Source organism: Salvelinus namaycush, chromosome 26, assembly GCF_016432855.1.
Source record: "Salvelinus namaycush isolate Seneca chromosome 26, SaNama_1.0, whole genome shotgun sequence".
Classification (NCBI taxonomy): domain Eukaryota; kingdom Metazoa; phylum Chordata; class Actinopteri; order Salmoniformes; family Salmonidae; genus Salvelinus; species Salvelinus namaycush.
In genome coordinates, this window is record NC_052332.1 from 13,627,700 (window position 1) to 13,638,575 (window position 10,876).

At 42.8% G+C, this 10,876-nt stretch overlaps 1 protein-coding gene across 1 annotated transcript in view; it reads right to left on the reverse strand.

The window, feature by feature from the left end:
- LOC120020971 (tumor necrosis factor receptor superfamily member 10A-like) overlaps positions 1-10,497 on the reverse strand; it is a 33,925-nt gene extending 23,428 nt beyond the window's left edge. The window contains exon 1 of the mRNA XM_038964643.1: positions 10,254-10,497. Within this exon, the coding sequence (XP_038820571.1) occupies positions 10,254-10,286 (33 nt within the window). The 5' untranslated portion in view covers positions 10,287-10,497. The remainder of the gene's footprint in view (positions 1-10,253) is intronic.
- Positions 10,498-10,876: the final 379 nt, after the last annotated feature.

Genomic DNA, 10,876 nt, shown 5'->3' on the forward strand with positions numbered 1-10,876 from the left:
TATTTTCAATGACAGCCTAGTTAAAACTGCCTTGTTCAGGGGCAGACCGACAGATTTGTACCTTGTCAGCTCAGGGATTCGATCTTGCAATTTCTCAGTTAATAGTCCAACACTCTAACCACTAGGCTACTTGGACCACTTTCATATCCTGCTTAGCATTCCAAATGTAACGAGTACTTTTGGGTGTCAAGGAAAATGTATGGAGTATTCTCTTTATGAATCTTTAAGTAAAAGTGAAAGTAGTCAAAAAATATAAATAGTAAAGTACAGATACCCTAAAAAACGAAGTAGTACTTTAAAGTATTTTTTACTTAAGTACTTTACACCACTAGAAAAACATCTGTATTCTGCACAAAATCACTTCTGTACATGTACAGTAAGCTCTTGGTATGAAACTGGGTAGACAGACTGACATATTGTGCAGTATCAAGTCCTAAATGCAGACATCAAAACCGGATCAACCAACATCACAGCTACAAAGCTATTCTTTCCTACAGGCCTTACCACTTTTCACACACCTTTTTGTGTTTTTCATATTACACTGGTTATTTCCTTGTAGTTACAGTACCCTGGTATAATGGCTAACAATGCTAAGTGCTGCAGAAGACAATATCCCTCATCATACCCTTATCTAAACACTAGACAGCACACACACACACGCACACACTGACCAGCCGCAATGTGGTATATGTTTCGTAAGGAAGAGGACCAGAGTGGCCACCTCAACCTCAGCGTTGAGAGAGAGCCCTCCAAGTCCTAAAGCCACAATCCCTTGTCTCTGGCAGCCCACCAATACTAAACACTCTAGTGTTGTACAGTACAGCAGACATCCTGCCCTGCACATGGCAGACAGACAGAGAGAGAGAGAGAGAGAGAGAGAGAGAGAGAGAGAGAGACAGAGAGAGAGAGAGAGAGAGAGAGAGAGAGAGAGAGAGAGAGAGAGAGAGAGAGAGAGAGAGAGAGAGAGAGAGAGAGAGAGAGAGAGAGAATGAATGGACTGCAGCCTATCTGAGCATCACTGAGCCGCACTCTCAACCAGTTCCTGTCACTGCATTCGGGTACTTCCAAATTGCCCTGGCACATTCAACACATGCCACCGTGTACACTGAGATTGTATTTATTGCTGAATGACAGGACCCCCTTTCAGTGGAGCAAGTTATCAATGTGGCATTTACAGGAGTTTAATTCCCCTCCTGTGGGTCGTACAGTGAGCCTCATTATCTCAGGGAGAGCGAGGGAAAGACACACACGTACGCACACACACACACAAGTGAGCACAGTGTACACACACATGCACACACGGTAGAAGGGCCAAGGGAGAATGTACTTTATTTGATACAGGACAGATGATTTCAATCATCGCCGTATCTGATATAAGGAGCAGCACGCTGTACCTCATTACGCCCCTGGATCCGGAGAGTGGGAGATTTGGGACCCTGACCCTCCTCCGTATCCCAATCATGCCTTTCCCATTAGCCTCGCCTATTCTCTCATCTATTATCTGGGAGGGAAATACGTGACAGTGGGAATACTGAACACCCATCCGCTCAGATTAACTGGACAGGCGGATGGAGGAAACAGGCCCTGTTACGGAGGTTCCGATTAGTCAAGGAAAGTATTGCTAAGAGGAAGGTAGGCTGAGATGAAGAGACAGAACGTGGAGAGACACTTAAAGGGACACTTCGCATGGAAATGATTGTTTGACAGATGTTTCGAAATCGCAAAAGTCGATGTCAAATAAAATAAAATAAAATTGTATGGGTCACATACACGTGTTTAGCAGATGTTATTGTGGGTGTAGCAAAATGCTTGTGTTTCTAGCTCCAAGTAATTTCTAACAATTTCACAACATATACCCAATACACACAAATCTAAGTAAAGGAATGGAATTAAGAATGTATAAATATATGGATGAGCGATGTCAGAGCGGCGTAGACTAAGATACCGTAGAATAGTATAGAATACAGTATATACTGTACATATGAGATGAGTAATGAAAGATATGTAAACAATTTTAAAGTGACTAGTGTTCCATTTATTCAAGTGGCCAGTGATTTCAAGTCTATCTATATATGCAGCAGCCTCTAATGTACTAGTCATGGCTATTTAACAGTCTGATGGCCTTGAGAAAGAAGCTGTTTTTCAGTCTCTCGGTCCCAGCTTTGATGCACCTTTACTGACCTCACCTTCTGGATGGAATCGGGGTGAACAGGCAGTGGCTCGGATGGTTGTTGTCCTTGATGATCTTTTTGGCCTTCCTGTGACATCGGGTGCTGTAGGTGTCCTGGAGGGCAGGTAGTTTGCCCCCGGTGATGTGTTGGGCAGACCGCATTGCCCTCTGGAGAGCCCTGTGGTAGCAGGCGGTGCAGTTGCCATACCAGGCGGTGATACAGCCTAATAGGATGCTCTCAATTGTGCATCTGTAAATGTTTATGAGGGTTTTAGATGTCAAGCCAAATGTATTCAGCCTGCTGAGGTTGAAGAGGCGCTGTTACGCCTTCTTCACCACACTGTCTGTGTGGGTGGACCATTTCAGTTCATCAGCGAGGAACTTGAAACTTTCCACCTTCTCCACTGCTGTCCCGTTGATGTGGATAGAGGGGTGCTCCCTCTGCTGTTTCCTGAAGTCCACGATCATCTCTTTTGTTTTGTTGACGTTGAGTGGGAGGTTATTTTCCTGGCACCACACTCCCAGTGCCCTCAACTCCTCCCTGTAGGCTGTCTCGTCATTGTTGGTAATCAAGCCTACTACTGTTGTGTCGTCTGCAAACTTGATGATTGAGTTGGAGGCGTGCTTGGCCATGCAGTCATGGGTGAACAGCGAGTACAGGAGGGGACTAAGGACGCACCCTTGTGGGGCCCCGGTGTTGAGGATCAGCAAACTGGAGGTGTTGTTTCCTACCTCACCACCTGGGGGCGGCCCGTCAAGAAGTCCAGGACACAGTTGCACAGGGCGGGGCTCAGACCCAGGGCCTCGAGCTTAATGATGAGCTTGGAGGGTACTATGGTGTTGAATGCTGAGCTATAGTCAATGAACAGCATTCTTACATGCTAGGGCAGTGAGCAGTGTGTTGCATCGTCTGTGGATCTATTGGGGCGGTAAGCAAATTGAAGTGGGTCTAGGGTGACAGGTAAGGTAGAGGTGTCCTTGACTAGTCTCTCAAAGCACTTCATGTTGACAGAAGTGAGTGCTACGGGGTGATGTCAAGAGGGGTTTGCGTCCCATGTCATATTTGATGTAGATCTAGCTATGTCCTAATAGCAAACAAATAAGAACTGTCTAAATTCCCTAATTTCATTCAGTGTCTATTTTACCCCCATTTATTTAGGGTTGCGATATAGTTGGACAGAAACAGTCCCTTATCCATTGTAAACGTGCCAATAGATAGACGAGGGATGGTGTCTTGTGGGTCAATTGCTTATAATCACTGTATTAGGCCAGTTTTACAACTTCCTGGGGACCTATATTATAAGTCTTCACACGACACAACATTCAACTATTACTCATCCCAGTCACCCCTAAACAAAGTACCTGGCTAAGAACAAGACCCTTTGTGGTTTGCGTCTTGAACTACTGAAAGACCAAAACTAAAAGGTAACAACAAGAAACAAGGTATTTGTTGCGGGTTTTCAGTTTGACTGTTCTTCAGGACACAAACCACATCTTGTTCTTAGTCTGTTCAGACCCTTGCTCTCTTATTTTTTCTACCTATAAATCCATGTAAACATTAGGTAACCTTGAATACCATTACAAAACACTGCCTTGTAGCCAAATGTACAATACCGTATATCAATTACACGTTTGACTGACAACACACGTACACTAGCAACATTCCTCATGGCGGTGTATAATTTAGAAATTCATCCATTCATGTTTTGATGACTCACCACTCCTTTACTTTAGTTTCTCTCCTCCTTTAAATCTGGAAATTCCTGAATGTGAGTGTGTTCAATTGACTAATTTTACTCTGAGTAAGCTCACGCTAAACTACTTTACCATTCAAACCCACATAGATAACCCTGACAAGATGCTGAAAGTAAACTGGTCTTCTACTTATGAGATAAATCCTGCTTTTCTTTTAAAGGTGGGAGGAGAAGACATGCTCTGGTTATGTCTTTCAGGACTAAACCAGGTGATATATTGTATGCAGTACGCATACCTCTTCTGTGGTAGGGGTCTGGGGTATGGTACATCACAGCTTGTATCATTAAGAACAAGTTACTCACCCACCACAGCTATTCTTCATCAGACACTTAGAAAACAGGGATCCAAAAGGGTTCTTTGGCTGTCCCCATAAAATAACCTGTATTGGTTCCAGGTTGAACTTTTTTGGGTTCCATGTAGAACCGTCTGTGGAAAGGGTTCTACGTGGAACCCAAAAGGGTTTTATTTGTAACCAAAAGGGTTCTACCTGGAAACAAAAAGGGTTCTTCAAAGGGTTCTCCTATGGGGACTGCCAAAGAACCCTTTTTGGTTCTAGATAGCACCTTTTTTCTCTAAGAGTGTAACATAAAAACATATGGGGGGGGTGAAAGTTTGACTTTGTTATATGAGAAACAGCACAGACAAAAAGCACAGAGCACTACATAAAGCCACCAAAAAGACACAACAATAACCACAACAACACACACACAGTTACACACACACACACACACACACACACACACACACACACACACACACACACACACACACACACACACACACACACACACACACACACACACACACACACACACACACACACACACACACACACAAACATGACACGAAGCCACCAAAATACAATGACACACATACAGTTTCCCCAGTCACGCGCACAGCGTATCAGTAGGGAGCGTGTGAAACGGTGTGGCCCCCTCCTCCCAGGGAGTACAGGAAGGCCCAGACAATGCAGAGGCTTCATGCCGGGTTCAGCTCCTCTCTCTCTCTCTCTCGACAGTCCTAGTCCTTCTAGTCAAGGCCGGGCCCGAGAGCCACTGGGCCGTATCCGCTCCGGCAGTTATTTATACTCAGGGAACAAACACACACACACACACACACACACACACACACACACACACACACACACACACACACACACACACACACACACACACACACACACACACACACACACACACACACACACATACACACACACACACACACACACACACAGAGTTTTCTCATGGGGGTAGGGTTCATTGATTACTGTACCATAGCACATTGTGTTTGTGTGTGCCTGTGTGTGACGCTGGGTTACAGTGAGTGACAGGTTAGGTTAGTTGGTTAGTTGGCTTTCACCTCAGTACGAGGTGTAAACAACCTTTGTGACGTTAGTTATGACGAAATTCCTGCTCAAAGCCAAACACTTGTGGTTGGTGACATGACTGGCAATGAGACTCTGAGTGACCACAATAAATCTGACTCGATGAAGTGTGAGAAAGACGTGCATTGTAATGTCTAAGAGTTGTGGTAAGGAGACTCAAACAGGTGTTCCATAGAGTTAACTACTCTTTATGGACAAAGAGTTGGACTTTCTGTGAAACTAACTTTGCGGTAACACCATACTTAGCCAACTTAACCTATTAGATTGAGTTGAAGTTTTTGCGTTCATTTTAGAGCAGATTATGTTCTTTTTAACTCGTGTATATCAAATTTGCCCGAGTTAGAAAGGAATGACACAGATGTAGGTAGGCTGTTGAAAGTGTGGCGTGAGAGAGAGAGAGAGAAAGATGGGAAGATGGAGAGAAAGAGAAGAGTGACTCACTCACAAATCTCTTTAGAGAATCCTGAATCCATTAACTTGTTCCAAAGACAATCACATTAGCTCCTTAACAGGGGTGTCTCCAAGTAAAAAGCTATTTGAAGCTCCTGGATACTTTATAGTCTTCTCCATAAACACATCAGAGGAAAAATTCAGACTATGTGTCTGGGCCAACAGATCTACAGGGCCTAAGTGACTATCTCAACGTATGATTTATGTCTTTGTAAACACTATCCCAACCTATGAACAAAGGTTGGGTCTCGTTCAACATCCTCTGAACATTTGAGCATTTTTTTGGTCTAAGTTCTAGGAGGGAAAAATACATAGAGAACTGGCAGGATTGCGAGACACCTTTGAGACAGTTTGAACTCAAATTTTAAACAGAAGTGTGGCCACTGTCATTGATAGCATATGCCCTCCCAGCCACGGTTACAGATGTCTGTGTTCAATTCAGACTGGTGATAATTCTGACATCACAAACGGTCTGAGTTTTCTTGAATTCAGCTCTAGTTGAACTAGTAGGCTACTTTACTAGTTCAGTAGATCTATACTTTACTAGTACAGTCAGAGAAATGTGTTCTTTACACTGTAAAGCACTGTGATGGTTAATGAATCCCCAAAGAAACAAACCATGTAGTTTCCATTTGACTATGTAATTTATTAATAAATACCTGGTAACTGATGTACCATGAAATAAAGTACAAGGTTCACTAACTACACTCAGTGGCCAGTTTATTAGGTACTCCATCCCGTTCTCAAAAATTGTTCGCTACTACAGATAGTGAGTCACGTGGCCTTGGCATGCTATATAAAGCAGGCAGACAGGCATCGAGCCATTCAGTTACTGTTAGATGTAATGTTAGAATGGGCAAAACGAGTGACCTAAGCGACTATGAGCGTGGTATGATTGTCGGTGCCAGGCTCGCCGGGTTCCAGTATCTCAGAAATGGCTGGCATCCTGGGTTTTTCACGCACGACAGTGTCTAAGATTTACTGAGAATGGTGCGACAAACAAAAAACATCCAGTTAGCGGCAGTCCTGTGGGCAAAAACAGCTCGTTGATGAGAGAGGTAGAGAATGGCAAGACGAATCCCGGTTCCTGTTGGGTCATGCTGATGGCAGAGTCAGGATTTGGCGTAAGCAGCATGAGTCCATGGCCCCATCCTGCCTGGTGTCAACGGTACAGGCTGTTGGCGGTGGTGTAATGGTATGGGGGAACGTTTTCCTGGCACATGTTAGTTACCTTGATTGAGCAACGTTTCCATACCCCGAAGAATGCAGGCTGTTCTGGAGGCAAAGGGTGGTCCGACCCGGTACTAGATGAGGGTACCTAATAAATTGGCCACTGAGTGTATGTTCCCTGAGTAACAGGTCATTGGTGGATGACAACTGCATCAAACTGATCGGTCTACTGTAGTGAAGGCATGAATTTGAGAATGTAAGAGCAACTTCAACTACATCAAACACGTCTTGGCATGTTCCTCAGCTTGAGCGGGTGTCATAAATGCCAGCTGTCTGTCTGTCTGTATCTATGTCTCTCTCTCTCTTGCTCTATGTGTCTACAGGGGCTCCAGTAAACAGGAAACTGAGTCATACATAAGGTGTGGGCAACAGGTGTATTTCCTGATAAATCTTGGTGAACACATGACGTCAATCTAACATTTACAACAGATAAACAAGTCTTTGTCAGAGGCTATTAAGTAGCTGAGATCTTTGACGGCCTGGAACCCGTGGTTGAGTCAATAAAGGAACATGTCACCTTCACTACTCCTTATCAACACCTTTGAATTATGAATTTTGAGTAACATAGAATGAATTTCAAAGTACGAAGAATGTCTCTTCAATGGCGTAAATATTAAAACATCACTTCCTTTGTTCTGGTCCTTGGCGATAAAAATGATAGTGTTAAAATACATTGACAACGTCACAGCTGTTCCCCACATCCTTCCTCTTACTTTCTGAGGTTTGATATGAACTCTAATTGACAACAGAACAGAGAGACGTGTGAGTGAATGTTGACACCTGCCTTCTTATTACAATGCTTGCACTGGGGTTGCATCGTAATGTAGGCTGTAGTCTGCATGTGACTTCTCTACTTTATCCATGCAGGTGCTTGCAGTGGAATGTAAGAGGTGCCAGCCTGGTACCATTCTATTTCATTATACCAGAGATGGTATTCAAAAATACAATCCTTAAATGCTTTTGTGTTACCTTCAGAAACATAACCAAATGATTATTTTATATGACATTTATTACACTCTTAGAATTTTCGCAGTCAGAATGACTGCTCATTAGCTTGAAGGGGGGTCCCTCTAGGCCCAGCGGTTCTAGTGTTAAAGAGACATATTCTAAAATGCGGTTCTAGTGTTGAAGAGACATATTCTAAAATGCGGTTCTAGACAATAGGCCTATGTTTTCCACGTGACCAATATCTACCATGAAGTAGCAGAAACAATCACTCTGTTGACCAATATCCTAAGCAACACTTTTGAACTTGTTCTTCTACTAATATAGAAGTAGTAGGTAGGCCTATAACTCCTTGATGGTTGTCTTTTTTTGTTGTTGACCTCAGAGATTTCCTGTGTGAACCCACACTGGGCACGACTAGATTGTTCCACTGATAATCCGTAAATCAGTATTTACTAAAGGGACATGCACATACACTGCAGTCATTTGCAATGGAGAGGGGTTAGGGGGTTTGAAAGTCCCCCGCATAGTCCCTTAGCAACAAGCACTGACTGGTGAGAAGACTCCAGAAGTTTCTGTAGTTTACAGAAAAGATAAACAATGACATCGCCACACCAGAAAGCAAAGTCAAGTAGCGGAGCAATGCATGACTTCAAACTTGGATCTGGTGATTAGGCTATTCTGTCCAAAACAACCCCTAGTGCTGACTTGTAGAAATGGAAAAGTGATGTCCTTTTATGTTGCCTACCCCTACCCAACTGACAATAACCATTAACCAACTGACAATAAAATAGCAAATACCACCAACCTATGGTTGTGTGGCAATAAATGCATCTGTTTGAATGGTATTTCCATCAAAATTACACACAAATTGGTTGATATTGCAAATCGTCACACATTTAAAAACAATCCCAATGTATTTATGTCTATGAATTTCTCATATTTAGTGTCAAACCCAAATGGTCTTTTATCCAAGGTAAAGTGTTTCAGGTTTTACTGAGGCCATATTTATAGTGTCAGGCTTTGGCACTGCACGGCTGGAAAAAACAGCAGCACAGCACTGAATGGCTCTTTCTGTGTGGAATAAACTTTACACTGGCAGGACTTACTACGACTCTCAATTAAATATATAGGCATGTGTGTGTGTGTGTGTGTGTGTGTGTGTGTGTGTGTGTGTGTGTGTGTGTGTGTGTGTGTGTGTGTGTGTGTGTGTGTGTGTGTGTGTGCGCTTCTGTCTGTCTGTGTGTGTGCATGTGTGACCTAGGAATCTAGGAGAGTTAAAATGCATTTCCCGCAATGTATTCATGAATATTGAAGCTGTGATATTTTGCAGACCACATTTCTCTGCATACCAAGGGTTCTGTATACTTTGAAACTTCTAATAGAGAGGTGCTAAACCATGTTTTGATCAACATGGTGGCTTACATTGAAAGGTAGGCTTCGGCTATACTGTAGTTAGCTCTGTTAGTCGTAAGTAGGCGTACACCCATTGACATCAAGGTAATAACTAGCCTATACAAGAATATAAAAAAATATATACAATCATATAATTAAATCATGACAGCCATTTAGCCAATGTTTAAAACTGTTATAAGACACCAATTTAGAAGATGCCAGCAGGGTCTGGTTTGTTTGACCCAATGTCCAAGACAGTGCTGATGCCTGGGGGCTGAATTAATAGCGTGGGATCATGTTCAGCACCAGATGGTGACTGTTGTCATGGGGGAAGGGGTCGAAATTATACACCATATGTACAGTAGAGGAGCGTACAGTATACACTTCCAATACTGTTTCCCAGTAAACAAACACACACCACTTAAAATGCGCAGCAGTTATCACGCCATGGTGTTCTACTGCACGTGGGCTACAACTTGAGACACTACCGAAAGTTATAGTTAAACCAATACGTCTTGAGAAATGTTATCTAATGGATGGCTGAGATTGCAGTAGCCTATTGCTTCTCTTGATCAGCCGCGCAGCGGCTGCTCGAGCGTGGCCCCTTGCCGAGAGCAAGTTATAAACTTCGGGTAAATTTAAGTCTTCGTTTGTAACAGGTTATACAAAGTATTTAATCTCCATAGCATCGCGCCATTGGCTACTATTTCAGCCGGAGTAAAAATGACTTTGTATCGTTCATACTTCAACTAATCACTTCAGTTCAGTTCAACCAGTGGTCTTGACAGGCTATAGGCTGCAATTATCGGCGACACACTTCTCGAATAGAGTGATACACGTCTCATACATTTCAGTGTTATCAAAACATAATAAAACAACATAGTTTACTATGTGGCACTGTACAATATTTTATTTTCTTACCGAACTTTTGATGAACGTCAGATTGAAGTTCATCTTGGAACTCCGAACTCAAGCGACTATCATCCAAAATTCAACCTCGTTATGAAATCTAAAACTTCCTCAAAACACGACTACTTGCAAAAGAAAAACATTGTAAATAAAAAAATCCGCTATTAAAACATCCGGTTGTTTCCATGCATTTAGTTATATATAAAAAAGATACTGAAGAGTTGTCAGCCTTGAGCACTCTCACTTGGGACAGTCCCACTACCAATGGCATACTTCTTTCAAAGTAAGTCCTCTATACTCATTGACGTCATGCCCATACACCAATCACATAACTTCATTTGGAGAGAAAAAAAAAGAATGTCACTCCCATGAGTTAACTTAGAAGTAGGCTGACATCAATAAATATAATATTTTATGCACATTGGATAGAGTATTTTTTCATCTTTACATTTGAGTCATTTGCAGACGCTCCGATCCAGAACAATTTACAGGTGCAATAATGGTTAAGTGCCTTGCTCAAGGGCACATCAACAGATTTTCCCCCAAGTCGGCTCAGCGATTCAAACCGGCTAACTTTTAGTTACTGGCCCAACACTCTTAACCACTAGGCTACCTACCTGCCATCTACTTCATTC